This window comes from Oryctolagus cuniculus, chromosome 10, assembly GCF_964237555.1.
Source record: "Oryctolagus cuniculus chromosome 10, mOryCun1.1, whole genome shotgun sequence".
Lineage (NCBI taxonomy): Eukaryota > Metazoa > Chordata > Mammalia > Lagomorpha > Leporidae > Oryctolagus > Oryctolagus cuniculus.
The window spans coordinates 117,666,283-117,687,820 of NC_091441.1; the positions used below are offsets into that span (position 1 = coordinate 117,666,283).

At 53.0% G+C, this 21,538-nt stretch overlaps 1 protein-coding gene across 14 annotated transcripts in view; it reads left to right on the plus strand.

The window, feature by feature from the left end:
• The window catches only part of RAD18 (RAD18 E3 ubiquitin protein ligase), a 102,250-nt gene extending 81,210 nt beyond the window's left edge, over positions 1-21,040 (plus strand). For 7 of the 14 annotated variants that reach the window (XM_008273586.4, XM_002720617.5, XM_051831966.2 and 4 more), the window contains 2 exons: positions 7,385-7,447; positions 20,288-21,040. In XM_008273586.4, coding sequence (XP_008271808.2) covers positions 7,385-7,447; positions 20,288-20,390 — 166 coding nt within the window. In that variant the 3' untranslated portion in view covers positions 20,391-21,040. Of the gene's footprint in view, positions 1-6,312; positions 6,376-7,057; positions 7,155-7,384; positions 7,448-11,417; positions 11,516-14,893; positions 16,491-20,287 lie in introns of those variants that run through there. The other 7 variants (XR_011379675.1, XR_011379674.1, XM_051831965.2 and 4 more) reach the window with 7 other exon arrangements.
• The last annotated feature ends 498 nt before the right edge of the window (positions 21,041-21,538 follow it).

Genomic DNA, 21,538 nt, shown 5'->3' on the forward strand with positions numbered 1-21,538 from the left:
GAGACATAAAACAGTAACAGGTGTGGGACATGGGCATCTCAATTGCTAGGCCAAGGGCCTACCCCAAAACATTCATAATTGGAAGATTTAATAGTATGTCACAAAATTTTTTATGTATTTATTTTTTATAGAAAGCTTTTATTTAATAAATATAAATATAAATTTATAAATATAAATTTATAAATAAATATAAATTTCATAGTACAACTTTCGGATTATAGCAGTTCTCCCCCCCACCAACTGTCCCACCTTCTACTCCCTCTCTCATCCTATTCTTCATTAAGATTTATTTATTATTCTTCATTAAGATTTTTAATTATCCTTATATACAGAAGTTCAACTCTAACTAACTGAAGAATTCAATAGTTTGCACCCACACAGACACACAGAGTATAAAGTTCTGTTTGAAGACTAGTTTTACCGTTAATTCTCATAGTACAACACATTAAGGACAGAGGTCCTATGTAGGGAGTGAGTGCCCAGTGACTCTTGTTGATTTAACAACTGACACTCTTATGTATGGCATCAGTGATCACCTGAGGCTCTTGTCATGAGCTGTCAAGGCTATGGAAGCCTCTTGAATCCACAAACTCCAACATTATTTAGACAGGGCCATAATCAAAGTGGAAGTTCTCTCCTCCCTTCAGAGAAAGGTACCTCCTTCTTTGGTGGCCCCTTCTTTACACTGGGATCTCACTCACAGAGATCTTTCATGTAGGTCATTTTTGCCACAGTGTCTTGTCTTTCCATGCCTGAAAATGCTCTCGTGGGCTTTTTAGTCAGATCTGAATGCCTTAAGGGCTAATTCTGAGGCCAGAGTGCTATTTAGGGCATTTGTCATTCTATGAGTCTACATCACAAAATCTTTTCTGCTAATATATGTTACTGTTTTATGTTTCATTGTCCTCTTTTTTCTGAAAGTATCTTTGAACTGTGTTGAAAGTTGCTAGAAAAAATTTTGAGGGGCCAGCACTGTGGCATAACTGGTGAAGCTGCCTCCTGCAGTGCCGGCATCCCATAGGGGCACCGGTTCATATCCCGACTGCTCCACTTCTGATCCAGCTCTCTGCTGTGGCCTGGGAAGGCAGTAGAAGGTGGCCCAGGTACTTGGGCTCCTGAACCTTCCTGGGAGGCTCAGAAGAAGCTCCTGGCTTCAGATCAGCCCTGTCCCAGGTTGCAGCCATTTGAGGAATAAACCAGTGGCTGGAAGATCTCTCTCTCTCTGTTTCTCTCTCTGCCTCTGTAACTTTGCCTTTCAGATAAGTATTTAAAGAGAGAGAGAGAGAGAGAGAGAGAGAGAGAGAGAGGAATATGGAAACATGGGATAGTTCTTTAGTATCTTTTGCATTTTTGAAGGAATTGATGATAGTATGTGGTGGGTTTTGATGCACAGGACATTTGGTTTGGGAGAATACGTCTTTGATCGAGATTCTGAGAGCCTCTCCTTGAAACTGCTAGGACCCTGTGAGCGCCCCGTGCCTGGCGCCTGCCTCTGGACAGTTGCCTGGCGGGAAAGGATTTTTGTTTGCCTGCCTGAGCTTTGCTCACCGCCCTGAATGATCTTCCAGAGCAGGGAGGTGATCACACGTGGTGGCGGCTTTGTGAGCTGACCATGAACTGAGTTATTGTGGCTTGATTTCATTCATATCAAGGATTTTCTTTCTGTTATTTGACAAATCGTTTTTTAATCTTTTTTTCTTGTCTGGAGTTTTTTTTTTAACCTTTTTCTGGATCCAGTTGAGAGCAGTGAAGGTCTTCACATTGCTTTCTCTCAGCCTTGGTGGTTATCTGGTAAAGCCCTCCTTGAGAAATAGGTAGGAGGCAGTGACCTTACCCCTTGTAGATGAGCGGCATTTAATTTAATAGCATTAGATTCTTCTACAGCAGTGATGAGGAAGACGACGAGCTTTGCCTTGCTGTATCTGTTGTTTGGTTTCTTTGTGCCTTTGTCTATCTGACAAATGGGGAGACAACCTTGGGCGCATCTCTAAATTAAAGGCAGTGTGTATAAAGTGGTTATCACCGTGGTGGATACAGGTAGTAGCTCAGGAGAATGGTGCTGTGAGTCACTGTCGTCAGTGATGGTTGTTTTGGACCTTGGGTGTTGACTTTTCTAATGTCATTGTCAGCCGCTGCTGACTTGCCTGGCGTGTGAGCTGCTGCTCGTCCTGCTCAGCACTGCTCCAGGTCAGGGTGTGAGGAGAGACCCGAGGTCGCTGGATTCTTTCAGGTTCATTCAGGTCCCCGCTGTCTCCAGGGCCCTGCCCACCGTCAGTGCAGACGCACTAAAGGTGGTGCAGTCAGGAGAGGAGAGAGAGTAACAGGGCGGATGGCTACCAGATGACAGAAAATTTCCCCAGTAAGGAATCTTTAATCCCCAGGATTTTTATAGCAGATGTTCGCATTTTCTCCACCCACAGCCCCCACCGTACCTGCCATGCTGGATAAATCACAAGTTCTGATGGATTTGTGCAGTGGTGTCCTGGAGGCAGCAGGAATCAAAGACTAAGAGCGTGTGTGATTGGTTTCCTAGGAGTGAGTCATAGTGCTGGAGTAATTGGGTGATTCCAACCCAAGTCTGTTTTATGACGATGGGATGGGCATTAATGAAGGCTTACAGTGTGTCAGGCCGCATGCTAGACATTTCACACGTGCTGTTGTTAGTCTTAGACATATCCCTTTTCTCTTTTTATTTTTTATAGAAAAACAGCAGCTGAACGTTATCTTCCCCTCCTGTGTGATACTCCCACCTTGTTGTAACCGAGGCCCTGTCCATCCTTCCCCACCCCCGTCTTTCCACCATTGTGCGTTAACTTCTGTGAGGTCTTGCTGTAGATTGCACACGTGGGTGAGCACGGGTGGTGCTTGGCTTTCCACCTCACATTGCAACCTCAGCTCCATCATGCCACCACCAGTGTGATCATCCATCCTTCCTGGGCCGAGACACACATGACGCGTTAGCTGTCCGCTCACCACCTGCTGGGCGCTTGGGCTGTTTCCACTTCCTGGCTGCTGTGCGCAGTGTTGCAGTAAACAAGGGCAGGCAGACGTTTCGTCAGCAGGTGGACTGTCTCCTCCACACGCACACCCAGGGTGGGACGGCGGGTCCCGTGGTGGTTCTGTGCTCAGCGTTTGTTTTGTTTGTTTTGTTTTAAGATTTATTTATTTATTTGAAAGAGTTACGGGGCGGGGGGGCAGTCTTCCATCTGATGGTTCACTCCCCAATTGGCCACAACAGCTGGAGCTGCGCCGATCTGAAGCCAGGAGGCAGGAGCTTCTTCCGGGTCTCCCACAAGGACTTGGGCCATCTTCCTCTGCTTTCCCAGGCCACAACAGAGAGCTGGCTCGGAAGTGGAGCAGCTGGTCTCGAACCGGAGCCCATATGGGATGCCAGCGCTTTAGGCCAGGGCGTTAACCCACTGCGCCACAGCACTGGCCCATCTGCGTTCAGTGTCTAGAGCAGTGCCCATCCTGCTTGCCAGCGTGGCCACACTAGTTGACACTCCGGCAGTGTGTATGGGGTGCCGTCTCCACGTCCTCGCCAGTACCTGCTGCCTTTGTCCTCTGCCAGTGTTGTTGGAGTAAGGGGGTATCTCCTTGTGGTCCTCATTTGCATTTTCCTGGTCATTAGTGATGCCGCGCATGTTTTCACATGCCTGTTGGCCAACTGTGCACATTCCTTTGAGAAAGAGCTGTTTGGAAGCACGTGAGTTCTCACCCTGACTTGCTAGGTGCGGGTGTCCAGACTTGGGTGGGTGAAGGCACTTGCCCCAGGTTAAGTGACGGAAGTGGGAGTGTGCCTTGGCTTTTCTGAAGCTCACATTAGCGTGTTCCCTTTAGACGTGTTACCAGACATCCTTTTGTATTTGGCACTTTGCTTCTCAGATAAGGTTTAAAATCTCTGTCGGTTCAATGAAATTCTGTGCTACAGAAGCAGTATGCTAGGATAACGTTTTCTTTGGCCTGGTGAGAAGCCGTGTTGCTTTTAGGCCGAGAATGACAAGCATACAATATAGGAAAACCAGGCAGGCCAGAACACATGTGTCTACATTTTCACTAGATTAACTTACTGAATTACTAAGTTCTGAAAATAAGGTTTAAATGGTATGAAAAATTAAGTGTGGCATTTTAACAAGCCTGGAATCTTCTGGACCAGAGGTGGGGAGTTCTACAGAATTCAAGGTTTGTGTTTCTTGCTGGTGAGACAGTGTGTAATCTGTTGTAGTGCTCACTCCAGCCTGGGTGGTGGTGACATCACAGTCAGTGAGTGCTGTCCTACAGGAGCGTAGCCTTCACACACTGCACCTCATGCACTCCAGCGTCTGCACCGAGGTCCTCCAGAGGGTTCCAGCCCCAGTAGTGGGAAAGCTGGAGTTTTACTCGGAACAGTTTCCTTGTTGTAGGCATCAAAGGTGGAGTTGTGTCGGCTTGTGTGTGCCCTTACCCCAGTTATACCAGTGAGTAATTACTTTTCTCCTTTGGAAGATTTTATTTGAATGCCTTAGAAGTGTATTAAAGGAATTTCTGATCTTCAAGGCATATTAGATGACTAAGACTTCAAAAATATTAATTGCTTAAATCCTCAAGGAAGAGATCTGAGAGTGATAATTTTAATAACTCTTGATTGTTGTGCCTGATAGTCTCTCTGCAAATACCATATGTGAAATCGCATGTTCAGTTGTAGGAGTGCGATCTGGAGTAGAATATAATAAGTGCATTATTTTGAAAGGGAGTTAGCAGTCCTGTCTGCTATTTTACTTATGTGGGCACCAGCTCTGAGTATTTCCGTGGTGACTGGATTGCAGCAAAGGCTGTAGCTGATTTTCTGAAGCCTCGTTGTGAGTGAGCTCTAACCTCCCATTTGCTGCCTCGTCCATTTGGTGATGTGGTTATCATTCGGGCGAGTGCCCGAGGGAGCAGGGAGGGGCTGATGTGTGTCTTTGGTCGCCTCCTCTGCCATCTGTTTTCCTCAGGCAGCACAGCACAGGTTTGTGTCGTTAATGCACCACAAATATTTTCCTTTCACAAACTGTTGGTTTGCGCCGGTGATGTGAAAGCCCCTGGTGCATTGATCATAGGCTCTCCTGGGTTGGTTGACGGGATCCACCGACCTGTTGTGCTCACTTTGCAGGAACAGTAAGGACAGTCTGTATCCTTCCTGTTTGAAAACTTTAAAAAGTGTGTGTGTGTGTGTGTGTGTGTGTGTGTGTGTTGGGGACAGTGTTGGCCAGAAGTTGGTCTTCCTCTGTGTCACCTCTGATGCCCACCTGGACCCAGAGTGACATCACCCCAGCCCCACACCCCAGCTCATGGGTTCCTAACGAGAAGGGTAGTCCTGTGGGGAGGAGAGAAGGGGCTGGACACTGCGCAGTTCAGGTTCATGCGGGTGATTGGGGGAAGTCTGAGGAGTTCCTGTAGGAGGGGAGGGAATGAGCGGAGGGGAGAAGCTGCCTTGGTGCTGTCCAGGAGGAGCAATGGGTGGCTTTGGGCTAGAGGGCGACAGGTTCAAAGGTTCAGAAACTGCTTCTGTTGTCATCACACACGGGGAATACCTCCACAGGAGGGAATGCCGGCGGAGGGGTCTTGTGAACGGGACGGTCAGAGCTGTGTTGGTGGGAGTGGGCTGGCAGTGGGGGTCTCCTGGGTCAGTCCAGTCTGCTGAGATCCACTCTAGTGCCCTTTAGGACCGTAGCTTCTCCTTCTCTCCTACTAAAATCGACATTTAGGGAGTGGCTTCAGGAGGAAGCCAGCTTCAAGTGAGAATGACTGATGTTAAATTCGGGGCCACTTGAGTTTGAGCAGGGGCTGCTCCCAGTGTATGAAGGAGCAGGGGCTGGGGTTAGCCCCTCTGACAGGTAGACCAAGGGCTCCAGCCCAGGGCCTGAAGGAGCCATCCCAGTGCATCCGCAGGTGGAGAAAAGTGTCTCATGGTTCACGTGCCACTGGAGTAACTCATGCATTTATAGTAACTATGTATTTTTCTCAAGTGACAAACACTAAACCTATCTCTAGTGGGAGCAGTGGGCTCCTGTCTTGAAATGCTCTGGGAACGTCGAGCAGGGCACGTTAGTGGGCAGGGCGCTGCCAGTGAGCCTGCACCCCACCAGGCCAGCCCACGTGTGAGCCACAGAGTGACTCCTGCTTGTATCCCCCCTCCCCACCCCCAGAGAACCGGGAGTCTCGGGGAACCCCCGGCCAGAGTATTTGGTAGAGAGTTGTGTTCAATGATCACAGGCGAGCGTTGCTTCAGAGTGACTTGAGAATGAGTCCTTGGCACTTACAATTTCATGAATTTTAAACTTTTATTCACAGAGTTTCCTTCGAAGTGTGATTGGAGTAACATTTCTGGGCCTGTTCCTTCTCACTTGGAGGGGGGTGAGTGGAGCACCTGTGGTGGTGACCCCTGTTGCCGAGCTGTCCAGCAGTGCCCGTGATGCTCTGTGTCTGTCATATAGGACATGCTTCTCATATTGCTCTATACATGTCCTTTAAAAAAAAAAAAAAAAAAGATTGATTTGAAAGGCAGAGTTACAGAAGGAGAAGGAGAGAGAGAGAGAGAGCCTCTAGCCACAGGTTCACTCCCCAGATGGCCACAGTGGCTGGGGCTGGGCCAGGCGGAAGCCAAGAGCCAGGAGATTCTTCCAGATCTGCCATGTGAGTGCAGAGGCACAAGCACTTGGGCCGTCTTCTGCTGCTTTCCTAGGTGCATTAGCAGGGAGCTGGATTGGAAATAGAGCAGCTGGGTCGTGAACCAGCACCAAAGGCAGAGGCTTAGCCTGCTACTCCACAACACCATCCCCCACCTGTCTTTTCTAAAATATTTACATCTTTATTTGAGTAAGAACAAGATATTAAAACCATAACACTGTTTAACTAATAATGCATGTCTGGTATTATGTCTGGGTTACATGACAACAAATTCCATCATTAGCACAATGGAAAGAAATTGAATTTACTTCACTGTGGGTATAAAGGCTCCTAGGAGCTTGTTATGTCCTGTGAATCTTATTAGTGGAACAGAGTTTGTAAAACACGATTTGATGTTTGATTGATACAGGAAATTGAAGTCTCAAGACTATTTGGATCGGACACTATTGCAGGATTGCTTTGCTGATTTATTGAGCCTGTTTTACAGCTGAGTTCTGATGAGTGTGCACAGCTGTGAAATCATGTCCCAGTGCTGGTGAGCAGGTCCCTCGCCCTGCGCTGTGCTGGGCCCTGTGCTGGCCCTTCCTGTTGTACCCCTCTGCCCCCTGCCAGTAACCAGCAGCAGCCCTCCGATCCGCCTGTGTCGGGACAGACTGCCTGGCACTGCCTGCGAGTTTACGTGAGTGGAAAGGTGCTGTGTTGCTGTGTGGCGATACTCACGTCCCTGTGCTTTCAGTTCCAGTTCAGACATCATCAGAGACCTGCTGGAAGAAGAGGAAGCCTGGGAGGCAGCGCACAGGTGAGTTCTCGCACTCGGACCCGGGGAACGGTGGTCTGGGCGGCTGTTTTCATTAAGAGAATGGGCTCTCTGACAGAATTACGAAAACTGCATCCGCACACAGGGCAAGATTTCTGACTCAGCGCTGGTTTCTGTGTATTTCTGCTCAGGAATGGAATCCTGCTGTGGCTGTCTGGCTCCTAAGGGCAGATTGCTTCTGTGGCCTGGTCTAGGGTAGCATGAAGCACTGGCTTACGGTCTTCAGACGCTTGCGGTGCCTCCTCTGTGGAGAAGGCAGACGGAGATGGGTGCCCTGTCCTCCCCGCCTCAGACGCTGCGTCTGCCTGCGCTGGGCCGTCTTCACGGTCATGGGACGTCCCTCCTTCCACTGAGGCCAGGCCCTCCTCCTGCTCGTGCCTCCCTTGTCTCAGAAACTGTCCCTCTCCCTTTTGCTGTGGATGTGCTTGGAGCTTTCCCATCACAGGACAAATGAAAACGTCCTACCCAGTTTCCCATCTGTCTGCAGCTCCCACCGTGTCGCCCCTTCCTCCCCCGTGGTGTCTCCCGTGGGTCTGATCCCCTGCCTGCTCAGCCAGCCCCTGTTCTTCACAGCGCCCTGCGCTGACATTACTGAAGATCTCTCGTTCGCGGAATCCACGTGGGAATTTCAGGATCACCCCTTGGCCCCAGAGCAGTGTCGGGTGCAGGGTCCCTGTCGTGCCTGCGGGGCCGCCCTCTTCGCCTCCAGGGCACAGATTTCCCTCTTGATTCTCCAGCACTTTCTTTTTCGTTTGATTTTCAGGTTTGTCCTCCACCAGCTCATTAATTGTTGGTGTTGGTCAAGATTAAATTTATCTCCTAATAATTTTGTGGCTGCTGCCGTGCCTCTCCTGGGCCTGACACCTGTGTCCACTGTGAACGCGATGTCTTCTCTTAGATATTTTTAAGACCCCTCAGACTCAGTATGTGCAGATTTGAACACTTGGTCCCACCACCCCTCAAAAGGTTTTTTTCCTAAGGTTTATTTATTTGAAAGAGTTGCAGAGAAAGAGGAAGACAGAGATCTTCCACCTGCTGGTTCACTCCCCAGATGGCTGCAGTAGCCAGGGCTGGGCCAGGCTGAAGCCAGGTGCTTCATCCAGGTCTCCCACATGGGTTGCAGGGACCCCAGCATGTGGGGATCCTCTACTGCTGCTTATCCCAGGCCGTTAGCAGGAAGCTGGATTGGAAGTGGACCCCATAATCGGCGCCTGGATGGGATGCCATTGTCACAGGTGATGGCTTTACCTGCTACACCACAATGCTGGACCCTTAAAAGTTTTTAAAGAAAAATAAAAACATGATCCTTTTTCAATGTTCCTTTTCAGACAGTTTCTTAAGACCAGAAAAACTAGGTATCATTCTTGAAATCTTCTTCTCTGTTGCCTGTATGCTGTCATCAGGCCGGAGGATTTTGTCTTAATTACCTCTGGAATCCATCCGTGTATCTCCTCGTTCTCTCTGGGGCCACGGCATCCTGTCTCCAAGGGCAGAGCCTCATAATCACTCCACTTCTGATTGAACTCCCTTCTCAGGGCCTGGGAAGGGCGGCAGAGGCTGGCCCAAGTGCTTTAGCCCCTGCCATCCGCGTGGGAGACCCAGATGAAGCTGCGGGCTCCTGGCTTCAGCCTGGCATAACTCTGGCTGCTACGCCATCTGGGGAGTGAACCAGTGGGTGGAAGGTTGCTCTCTCTCCTTCCTTCTCTCTCTCTGTAACTCTGACTTTCAAAATAAATAAACTTTATTTAGAAAGCTTCTGTGGCTCGTTGTTCCTCCCAGAAATAGGAAGGGACTGTTGAACGTGCTGAAAGGCCTGCAGGGCAGATCTCCCGACTCAGCTCTCAGCCTCCAGCTGGCCACCCTTCCCACTGGATTCTCAGGTCTCACAGACCTTCTTAAGCACCAGGCTTCCTCCCCGCTCGACCTCTGACCAGGCTGTCCCTGCGCCAGTCCCGCCGCTTTCCTCCCGCGTCACCCGTGTGCACCTGCGCCCTCTCAGAGCCCGGCTCAGGAGCCTTCCCCAGCTGTCCGCACCAGGGCGCGTCCGTAAGTGTCAGCCCTTACAGTGCCGCGTCAGTCTTTCCTGGACTCTCAGTGGAGCGTTGTAACCCCAGGGTCCACGCGTGTCTAACCCTTAGCAGTGCTTTGCATATGTAATCACACTTAAATTTCTTAACACCATGAAGGACTGTTATTACCCCAGTTTTGTGGTAGCTCTGCACACCAAGACTGCGCAGTAACGCGTGAAGTGGGTGGAGCCGAGGTTCCACCCCGAGGTGTGCGAGTCAGCGCCGCAGCTGTGGGCCCTCCTGTTCTAAGAGGAGTGGTTTGCTGGGTGCTCGACCCTGCAGCTCCCGCTGGCTGCCCGGGGAGGGGCGGGAGGAGTGGTGTTTCAGGGCATGCGCTGCGAGTTGCTGTGGGGAGACTTGGAGTTTCCTGCAGTAGCATTGTTTGAAAGTTTGCTGTTTTGGCCGCATTATTTTTTCACCTCGCGTGGAAGTTTGGGTTCTGGAAAAGGAGGCCATTCCTTGGCTAACTGCTTCCTCTTGTACCTGTTCGTGCTGAACTAAACCCTGACGCCTCTGTCTGGTGAGCTGAAGCCCAGAATTCCTGAGCCCACACGCATTCCTGATCGTGGCAGCCTGTTAAAAACCTGACTGTGAGCACTCCGAAGACAGACGCTCCCTCAGCGCTCACAGAGAAGGAAGCCGGCCTTCCGAGAGGAAGGTTGACAGGTGCAGGTCCACTGCCGTCAGTGGCACGTGCCAGGGTCAGAGTCCTGGCTCCTGGTTTCAGCTGAGTGCGGGGCACTGCGGACAGCCACAGTCCCTGTCTGGACCAGGCCGAGTCAGGAAGCCGGCCCTCCTGCAGTTCCCACTTGAAGCTCACTAGGCGGCTGTCTGGTCGCCATGTGGGTGCAGGGCCCAAGGACTTGGGCCATCCTCCACTGCACTCCCTGGCCACAGCAGAGAGCTGGCCTGGAAGAGGGGCAACAGGGACAGAATCCGGCGCCCCGACCGGGACTAGAACCCGGTGTGCCGGCGCTGCAGGCAGATTAGCCTATTGAGCCGCGGCACCGCCACTAGGGTTTTTTTTTTTTTTAATATTATTTATTTTATTTTATTTAAATGACAGAGAGAGATCCCTCATCCACTAATTCACTCTCCGAATGTCCGTAACAGCTGGGGCTGGGCCAGGCTGACGCCAGGTGTGCAGTACTCAGCCAGATCTGTGCATTAGCAGGAAGCCAGCGAGGACCTGACCTCCGACACCAGTGTGGATGCAGGCCTCCCAGGCGGCGTCCTGGTTGCTGTGCTAAACGCCAGCCCCCTGGATGGTTTTCTAATTGCCACTTACCAGACCACCCTGCACCTTTGGGAGCTTCACCCCCAGTCCTTAGCCTGGCCTTGCTCAGCAGTGGTGGGGGCTCCTTCCTCTTCCTCTCCCCTTGTGGTCTTCACTTGTTCTTCTCCGTGTGTCTTCCTGCATGGTCCATGTGGTCTTAGCAGGACAGCTGCGGTTCCTGAGCAGAGGCTCAGGGCTCCTGTGCCAGGGATCAGTTGACTGCCTCTCAGCTCCAAATTCACCCCCTGCTTGCCTACCTGGTGAACATTGAACTGGGCCCTTGAAATATTTTTCCTTGTCCAGCTAAGTACGATCAGTAGAGGGCACTCATGTGCTCACCTGCCAGGCCCCTGCAGTGCTCACCGCATCGCTGGTGCCCCGTGTCCTGCGGCCTGCGGGGCAGTTCTCTGTTCTCTGCCACCCACAGCTGTGCTGTCCTCTGCCACAGCAGGAGCAGGAGGAGCTTCCTTGTGCGCGTCCTCTGACCCCTGCAGACCACGGCTGTGCTCGCTCTGGTTCTGTAGGGCTCCCGTCCTTTCTTACCGGTCATTCTGTCCCTGCCATAGTTGGCAAGTCCTAATACAAAGCTGTTTGGATTGTCAAGCAGATTGGACCTAGACTGAACCAGCTCCCCCCGAGTGCAGATGTGAGAGCTGTTGGGCCCCCCTTCCTCAGACTTCTGAAACTGCTGCTGCCTCTCTGAGAGTGAGTTACAGGGTCAGCCCCAGATTCTAGGACGGGGATTATGGTTCCCTGGGGGCCACCAGTGTGCTGGACCCTGACCCCCGTGTAGCAGCCACCTGGATCTAGACGTGGAGCATGACCAGTGAAAACCCACAGGACTTAAGCGCGACTTCGTATCACCAGGGGTTGACTTTGCCGGTTGTGAGCTTCCCGTAGCTGGAATCGGGAGGTGTCCTTTGACATCCTTCTTTGGGCAACATTTTCTGGGTGAGAGCTTCCCACTGCTGCATGTGACAGCAGTTTGTTACTTTCATAGCTTCTCTTGTAGTCCAGCCCCCGGGTCAGCAGCTTCTGAGTCAGCTGAGACTGTCAGAAAAACAGATCATTAAGACCCCCAGACCTGCCGGAGTTAGAAGCTGCCGGTGTGGTCCGAGTGTTTTGACAAGCCCCAGGGGTGCTGTTGCCTGCTAAAGTGCTGGAGCTCCTGGCCTGTGCTGTTCCGTTGTGTGAGTCAGTCACTGTTTTCCCGAGGCCGCTCTTGGTAGATACATGGGTGGTGGCTCTGAGTTGGGGCCTGGATGACTAAGGCTGATGGGAACGGGGTTTGTCCTTTGATGCGTGTGTGTTCATTTCTGTTGAGTGTGTCCCAGGAGTGGCATTCTTGAGTAAAGTCTGTGCATCCATCCAGTCTTAGTAGCTCCTGCCAGCACTGAGTTCTGGCCACCGTGGGAGGCTCAGCTGTTGCGCATTCTTAGCAACACTGGTCTAGTGGCCATCCAGCGGCCTCTCATCTTGCTTTAAAGTTGCACTCTGTTTTGTGACTATGTGGAGTGTACTTTCATATGGTTGTTCACATTTCGGGCAGTGTTTTATTCAGACCTTGGAACCGTCTTCTGATGAATCGCGATGTCTTTTCTCACCTCTTGTTGTCTGTGGGAGTGGTTGGGAGGGGGAGTCCCCTGTGGGAGTGTTGGGAGGGGGAGTCCCCTGTGGGAGTGGTTGGGAGGGGGAGCCCCTGTGGGAGTGGTTGGGAGGGGGAGCCCCTGTGGGAGTGGTTGGTTGGGGAGTCCCCTGTGGGAGTGGTTGGGAGGGGGAGTCCCCTGTGGGAGTGGTTGGGAGGGGGAGTCCCCTGTGGGAGTGGTTCGTTGAGGAGCCCCCTGTGGGAGTGGTTGGGAGGAGGAGTCCCCTGTGGGAGTGGTTGGTTGAGGAGTCCCCTGTGGGAGTGTTGGGAGGGGGAGTCCCCTGTGGGAGTGGTTGGGAGGGGGAGTCCCCTGTGGGAGTGGTTGGGAGGGGGAGCCCCTGTGGGAGTGGTTGGGAGGGGGAGTCCCCTGTGGGAGTGGTTGGGAGGGGGAGTCCCCTGTGGGAGTGGTTGGTTGAGGAGCCCCCTGTGGGAGTGGTAGGGAGGGGGAGTCCCCTGTGGGAGTGGTTGGGGGGGGAGTCCCCTGTGGGAGTGGTTGGTTAGGGAGCCCCCTGTGGGAGTGTTGGGAGGGGGAGTCCCCTGTGGGAGTGGTAGGGAGGGGGAGCCCCTGTGGGAGTGGTTGGTTGAGGAGCCCCCTGTGGGAGTGTTGGGAGGGGGAGCCCCCTGTGGGAGTGGTTGGGAGGGGGTGTCCCCTGTGGGAGTGGTTGGGGGGGGGAGTCCCCTGTGGGAGTGGTTGGGAGGGGGAGCCCCCTGTGGGAGTGTTGGGAGGGGGAGTCCCCTGTGGGAGTGGTTGGGAGGGGGAGTCCCCTGTGGGAGTGGTAGGGAGGGGGAGTCCCCTGTGGGAGTGGTTGGGAGGGGGAGTCCCCTGTGGGAGTGTTGGGGGGGGGAGTCCCCTGTGGGAGTGGTTGGGAGGGGGAGTCCCCTGTGGGAGTGGTTGGGAGGGGGTGTCCCCTGTGGGAGTGGTTGGGAGGGGGAGTCCCCTGTGGGAGTGGTTGGGAGGGGGTGTCCCCTGTGGGAGTGGTTGGGAGGGGGAGTCCCCTGTGGGAGTGTTGGGAGGGGGAGTCCCCTGTGGGAGTGTTGGGAGGGGGTGTCCCCTGTGGGAGTGGTTGGGGGGGAGCCCCCTGTGGGAGTGGTTGGGAGGGGGAGTCCCCTGTGGGAGTGTTGGGAGGGGGAGCCCCCTGTGGGAGTGGTTGGGAGGGGGAGTCCCCTGTGGGAGTGTTGGGAGGGGGAGTCCCCTGTGGGAGTGGTTGGTTGAGGAGCCCCCTGTGGGAGTGGTTGGTTGAGGAGCCCCCTGTGGGAGTGGTTGGGAGGGGGAGCCCCCTGTGGGAGTGGCTGGGAGGGGGAGCCCCCTGTGGGAGTGGTTGGTTGAGGAGCCCCCTGTGGGAGTGTTGGGAGGGGGAGCCCCCTGTGGGAGTGGTTGGTTGGGGAGTCCTCTGTAGTGAGTCTCTGTTGCCGCGACATCTTTCCATGGCCAGTTTTTGCTCTCTTCTTGATATGTTTTGAGCAGAAATTCTTAATGATGGTGTCCAGTTCAGCTTTCTTTGTGGTTGGTGCGTTTTGCGTCGGGTATAGAAGTTTGTCTTTCTTGGTCATGAAGACGTGCTCCACTGTTGTCTTCAAGAAGCTCTTGTAGTGATACTGCTCGTCTCTGAATAGGGTGTTGTCATCCATTTGCTTAAGGTCTCGAAGTTTTTTTCTACTAATGTTTGGTATATTTCTGTGTAGAGGTTATTAGCTCTTGTGTTATATTTATTTCTGTATATTTGTGACTTTTTAATGCTTAAATTTATGTTTGTTTTGTGTTTTCTTATTGATTATTGCTTGTATATAATACTAATGAAATTAGTTTGTTGTCCTAGCTATGTTCAAGACACTTTATAAATTTACTAGGTAATTCTGATAGTTTTAATATTCTTTTCTATGTGTATAGCCATGTCACGTCTGTAAATGCATCCTATCTCCTGTCTTGCTAACTTTCACTGGTAAAGACCATTACTGCAGCGTTACTGAGAAGTGTTTTGTAAGGGTGTCCTTTTCTTTCTTGTGTCTTTCTTGTATCCAGTCTTGACAGGAAGGCATTCAATATTTGACCTTCAGTTCCAAATTTTTAACATGAGCAGGTGTTGAATTTTATCAAAGGCTTTTAAGATTTGAGATGTCCTTTGGATAATATAAATTATATTAATTGATTTTTCAAATGTTAAACCAAGATTGGGTTCTTGAAATAAACCTAATGTGGTGTGGTGTTAGATTTCTTTATGTGTTGCGGGGCTTGGCTGCTGATACTTGGTTGAAGATGTTTTTGTTACTGCGCTGGGCATTGGCCTGTGGCTTCCCTTTCATGTCCTGTGCTTGTCTCTCAGATTATGCTTTGGTGTTGTGGGTGGGCCCTTTGCCCTATACAGGGCATAAATAATTCAAAGTATTTCTAGTAGGGGGACTGATCCTGGTGTTGTGTTTTGTCTTGTTTTTTGTGGTAGCGAATAAAGCTGCCACCTACAGTGCCAGCATCCCATATGGCTGCCCCACTTCTAATCCAACTCTGAGCTGTGGCCTTGGAAAGTAGAAGATGGTCCAAGGGCTTGGGCCCCTGCACACACATGGGAGACCCAGGAGAAGCTCCTGGCTTCAGATTGGCCCAGCTCCGGCCATTGCAGCCATTTGGGGAGTGACCTAGCAAATGGAAGACCTTGCTCTCTGTCTCTGCCTCTGCCTCTCTGAAACTCTGCCTTTCAAATAAATAAATCTTTAAAACAAAACAAAAAAAAAAAAAAAAAAGGAAGAAAGAATAACGGGAAAACTTGGCCCTGTCTACGGCGGCCCTTGCTCTCCCCGTCCTTTGTGTGGTCACCGTGAGGCAGTGGAGCCACACATCAGGATGTCCTTTCTGTGGTCCTACCAGGACGGAGAGTGGGTCCTGAGGTCAGCTGTTTCATTACATTCAGAGAACTACAGAATGTGTGAGTACAGTAGCCTCCCAAATACGGAAGACCAATAAAGGTTAGAAGTGATTTTTTTAAAAACCCCTGAAGTTAAAAGGGAAAATAACTGGAAGTGAAGTTCACTAAGGGGCTCGACAGCAGTTCTGAGCAGGCTGAAGAAGGAACCGTGACTCGAGGCTGGGTCAGTTGAGCTTCTCCGGTCTGAGCCACAGAGAAGAAAGAATGAAGAGTAAGGAACAGCCAGGACCCCTGAGCACCGCTGAGCACCCACATACAGGGGATGGGAATCCGGAAGGAGAGGAGAGGGGGAAGGGGCAGAAAGCCGCTGTAAACACACAGGGAATGGAGACTTCTACTGAATGAGAAAGACTCAGCTGCCGGTTCCGGAATCTCTGCAGGCTCCATGTGGTCTAAATGCGAAGCTGCCTGTGTCTAGACACATCACAACCAAGCTTTCAGGAGAGAAAAACAGAGCAAGTCTCAGAAGAAGGGAAAAGTGATTTACTACAAGAAATCTGATGGTTTCTCATTACAAGATGGAGGCCAGAGGAGGAAATGGCTTGTTCCAAGTGCTTGAAGAGAAGGACTGTCAGAAATTCTGCCTCCCATGAATTTGGCCTTCAGAAATGAAGGAAAAGTTCTTTTCAGAGAAACAAGAACTGGGAGAACGCTCCCCAGGACGCCGTCCTGCAGGCAGTGCTGACGGCTGGAGTGAGGGGACGCTGACGGCTGGAGTGAGGGGACGCTGGACGGCGACGCGGATCTTCAGGAAACAGCCGGGACAGAGTGACTCCCTGGGTGAATATGTGTAGACAGGGCTGGTGTGTGTGTTTGTAGCCCTTTTTCTTCTCTGCATAAAAGACACTGTATCAGGCAATCATTGTAAACCTGTGTTGATGGGCTTGCGATGGATAAAGCCTAGTTTGTGTGCACGGGAGGGAAGTTTTGTTGCTGTTGCAGTATGTTGGTATTAATCTGAACTCGATTTTGTTACTGATGAATATGTTAATTGTAATCCCCAAGGCAACCACTAAGAAACTTTAAAATAGAGTAAAACAATGCTCAGGGAACTCAGGGGCTGTAACTCGGCATTTCAGTGATGCAGATGAGAGGAACAGCCACAACAAAAGGCCCAACATAGACACCAGCAGTAAGTGGCACACAACAGTGGTGACCCTCATCAGGAACTACATCATGGGTAAGTGGATTTAGACAATCCCATTAAAAGGCAGAAATGGGCAGAATGGCTTTTCTCTTCAGGAATGACTGTGTTCTGCCAACAAGAGACACAGTTAGACTGGAAGATGCAAGTAAGGATAAAGAGATCTCATTCCTACAGTAACTGGAGGAGCTGGTGGCATGGCTATGCTGATATCAAAGTCAGCTTTACGAGGTAGATGGTTAATGAAGATGTGACACTTTATCATACCTAACAAGGTTGATCTGTCAAGAAAATGTAATGCTTTGAAGCATGTATAAATCTAACAGGAGCCCTCCAACACACGAAGCAAAAATATAATGAAAAACAATTTAAAAATTAAAGTGAGAAGCAAAAGCACCTAGGAGCAGCAAGGAGCTACAGCCCACCAAGTCGTGGTGTCTCTCTCTCTAACTCTGCCTTTCAAATAAACACATAACTCTTTAAAAAAAAAAATAAAAGGTGTGGTGCGTGGGTGTGAACTCATGGTGTTCATCTTTGTGGATGGAGAGCCAGGCAGGTTCTAGCAGAATGGGCCTGCGGGCTTGGTGCAGACCGTGGTCCTGCTCACCTCTGCTCTCCTGGCCTTGCAGGGCTGGGGGTGGCTGTGTGATTCCCGGAGACAGAACGTGGGAAGGCCCCTGGCTCTGAGTCCGAGGCACAGGTCAGCAGGCTCCCTGTCCCAGGTCCTGAAGAGCCGTCTTCAAGTGCTCAGGGCAGAGCTCCCCACAGTCTGCCCTCTGATCTTTGTGACGAAAGCCTTATTTGCCGTATCATTTCTTGATAGTGTATTTCAAAGAGCAATTTATAATTCTGGTGAAATGTAATATATTAGTTTTTTTTTTATGTTTTCTATTTTTTGTGTCCTGAAGGACATCTTTGCCTTATTCAGTATCACCAAGGTTCTCTCTGAAGTCCTGGAAGTTGTGGATTTTTGCACCCAGGTCTGTGGTGTGGCTCGCTAGTGATTTCAGCGCTGCTGGTGAAGACGCTCCTGTGTCCCGTAGCTGACATTCTGAGTGAGGGGCAGGGTGAGAGCAGGGATTGGTTGAAAACAGCTGCAACTGATGGAAAGGTGCTGACCTTGGGAGAGGAGAAGGAAGACACTGACCCTGTGGAGGGAAGCGCGCAGATGGTGGGGGCATGGGAAGGCAGGGACTGAGAGCAGTGCCTGCGGGAGGGGAAATGCCCTGGCCTGACCGCACGCTCCCAGCCTGGGACAGATGCCTTCCAGGTGGCCGACGGGTGGCTGGGTCCACTGCTCTCTGCCACGTGGCTTTGACCATGATCAGACCCCTGCCCCTTCCCCTTGCTGAGGAATCTCCTGTGGACACGTGCCATCACCGCCAGATGCCTTTCCTGTCCCCATATGGACAGGCGTGGACAAAGGAGAGACGTCACCATGGCTGCCCTCAGGCACTCCCTCCAAAAACAAGTACTAATTTCTAACTTGGGTGTCTGCCGGTTAATCAGACTGGCCAGGGGCATGCCGTGCACTGGGGGAATTCCAGCTTTCCCTGGGCCGCGTCTTTACCTGTGCTTCCCTCAGCCGGACCGTTTTACCTCTGTTCCTAGAAACCACGCGGGATAGAAACAGGGGCGGTATTGTGCGGGGCCAGATGCCTGTCCGTGTGCAGTTTCTGCATAGCGTGCATCTTTCCGTGGACGTCTTGAAGACCCCTCCCTGCTGGCGGGCACTGCTCTTAGCGTTTGTGTGAGAGCGTCTGGTTTCCATCTTTGAGAGGCGTGTTGCTAGGTGTGCGGTTCCCTCAGTGCTCACACCTCATGCCCGCTGTGTGTGCGCCGTCCTGAGTGCTGTCTCCTCCTCCGCGTCCCCCCCCCCCCCACGGTTCCCTGTCTTTGTGTTCAGCAGTTCACGTCATCTTTGCGTGCTGTAGTCGTGAAACCATTGCGAGCGTTCTCCAGCTCTGATGCCGTGCGTTTTTCCCGGCATTTCCACTTGACCCCAGAGTTCTGTGTCTGCTGAATTCCCCGTCTCTCGGTCGTGTCGTCCAGCTTTTCCAGAATACTTCGCATGGTGAAATAGTCGTTGCTCGTCTAACCTGGTCTGATGGTGCAGCCAGGGGTCGTCTCTGTCTCTTCCTGGTTTGCTGTTGGCGTTGCTTCTTTGTTGTGCACTTTGGTTGAACGCGCGCCGTGCTGTGATGAGCCTGGAGACAGGTGCCCGGCGTTCCTGGGCAGACTTCTTGGCAGGCCGTTCAGGGCTTGACCTGTGCTGGAGAGCCCAGTGGCTGGCGGGCCCCTCACTGCCTCAGTGGCCGCGTGTTCCGCTGGCAGTACGCTGCTGTTACCGTGCTGAGCTTGAAGGCTGGATTGTGGGGGGCTGTGCCGGCTGACGGCCTCCTTCCATTCCAGCATCTGCACCGCGGAGCACCTCTCCATGGCCTGGGCTCTCCCTCAGCCGTGTCCAGCTCCGGCTTGTCGCTTGGTGCCAGGCTCATGATGGGCAGCTGCGTTCCCCATTGTCAGTCCAGCTGCAGTCGGAGGAGACCCTGTGCACCCAGATCTTAGAGATGGGGCTGGCTCAGCCTCCCTCCGTCCGCTTCTTCCTCCTCTCCCCTGACCCGATGATCCCACACACTCAGGGTCCCCTGCCAGAGCCCGCCTGGTGTGGGGGTGGGGTCATCAGCCCCTGGTGTGGGGTCACCTGCCCCTGGTGTGGGGGTGGGGTCATCAGCCCCTGGTGTGGGGTCACCTGCCCCTGGTGGGGGAGTGGGGTCAGCAGCCCCTGGTGTGGGGGTGGGATCAGCAGCCCCTGGTGTGTGTGTGGGGGTCATCTGCCCCTGGTGTGGGGGTGGGGTCATCAGCCCCTGGTGTGGGGTCACCTGCCCCTGGTGTGGGGGTGGGGTCATCAGCCCCTGGTGTGTGTGTGGGGGTCATCTGCCCCTGGTGCGGGGGTGGGGTCAGCAGCCCCTGGTGTGTGGGGGGGGTCATCTGCCCCTTCTCTGGGCAGAGCTTCTCTCTGCTTTCCTTGGGCTGAGTCTTCGCCTGTGCCCCCTCCCCCCTTAGCCAGACCCCGGTTACCTCCGCTTCCTGGAGCTATGGCTCTTTGCTGAGCCCCCTGGGCCAGGGAGCTTCCTGTTCGTCCCCCAGCGATTGCAAGCTTTTGCTTCCAGGGGAGGAGCGTGCAGGCAAGCAGGCGGGGTGGCAGCAGTGGGCACTCCCCTGCCTCCGGCCCAAGGCCCTGCCTGGCCAGCTGGTGGAGGCTCTTGGGGAAGAGCTCGCAAGTGCCAGCGGCCCCTCCTGGCGTCCGGGTCCTCGGGCGGGCCCCAGCTTCAGGCTGTGTGGAAGGTTAGGTCTTCCCCGCTGTGCCACAGCCACCGTGTCCCCAAGGCTGTGCCGGAAGTGCAGAATCCTGTGGCCTGTTTCCCTGGAGGCCTGTTTCTCCTGGGTTTTGTTTTCTGGTTACCTGACAACCTCAAGTCTGGTGGGATCAGCAGGGTTATGGTTCCGGTAGACTGCCTTTTCCTTTTGGTTAACGTGGGAGGGGTCCCCCAGCCCCTGCCTCGCCCCAGATTCCTGCAAGCGTTCTCGGGGAATGGGGAATGGATGTCCTGTTTGTCAGGGTTCCCGTGGGGATGCCACGGAGCACCACGCTGTCAGTGACAGGGGCTGCGGGAGCTGCAGTGAGAGCATGCGTACTGGCGCTTGCGGGTGGGAACTGCTGCAGAGCGAGGAGTGCTCTCTGAGGTGTCATTTTTTTCTGTTTTCAGAAACGATCCTCAGGATGTGGAAATCAGTCCCAGACAGAATCGCCGCGCGAGAGCAGCCAGCGGCACAGAGGTCGAGCCGAGAAATAAGCGTAACAGGAATTAGGCTTCCCCACGGAGCTTGCTGGTGCCGGTGCCGTACCAGGTGCCGTGTTTATAAAAGCCCGAGGGGAGATGTTGTATTCTAAATACTGCAGGTGACTGATTTGCATTCTTTTCTGCTTTTCTGGAAAACTAGTTACAAAAACCACAAACCAGCTGCACATGGCCAGGCGCCTGCTGCCCCCGACGCCTTCCCTGCACTCACTGGCAGCCCTGGGCCGGCACCGTGTGGGGGGCTGGGTTTGGTTTCCAGTTCTGAGGATGCTCTTACGCCACTCTCCCTTCTCTGCCATGGAGGCCCGGTTTCGGGAAAGGATCCTCTCTGCCCTGACAGACGCGGTCGGGGAGGGAGGAGCGCCTGTGGGGGCGGGCAGGAGGTGCCCGTTTCCGCCGCTGGCCACGCCGCCGGTCAGCCTGCCCGTCACAGCCCTTGCGGGACGGCCATTGCCCTCGTCTTCGGCGTTGCTCAGGGTAGGCCTCACTGTCCCAGTAGTCGTAAAGTCACAATAACTTTGAAACGCTGGGTCTGTCCTTCTGGCACCTAACGACGGCTGCTGTCGGCACCTTCTCCCTGGGCGCAGTCGAGTCTTTCAGACCCCGGATATTGAACACCAGCTACTAAATGAAGAGCGCACAATAAATGGAATTCGTAAATGCGCAGTCTCCTCGTCAGTCTGAAATAACGTCACCCCGGGGCAAGACGCCTGCATCGGAGCGCCGGAGCTCGGTCCCTGGCTCGGGGCCTGTCTCCAGCCGCCCCGGGAGGCAGCGGTAATGGCTCAACCGACTGAATCCCTGCCATGCCCGCGGGAGACCTGGGCCGCGTGCCCTGTTCCTGGCTGGGGGCTGTTGCAGCTACTTGGAGGAGCGAACCCGCGGTCGGAGCTCTTTCTCTGCTTCATACATACACACATACACGCACGCACACATACCTAACATTGAAGACACTGTCCTTCAAACAGTGTCCTGTGAGTGGCCAAGTCCACGCTACAGACGGCTGGCACAGGTTGGTCACATGTGTGTCTGGTGTTCGGAGCTGTGTCCCCTCGCGCCTGCACAGCCCTGACACGTGAGCTTAGCTGCCAGCAGCGGGGGTGGTGCTAGCACAGCGGGAGCCCAGCAGATCCGGGCTTCCGGGGCAGCCTTGGCCTC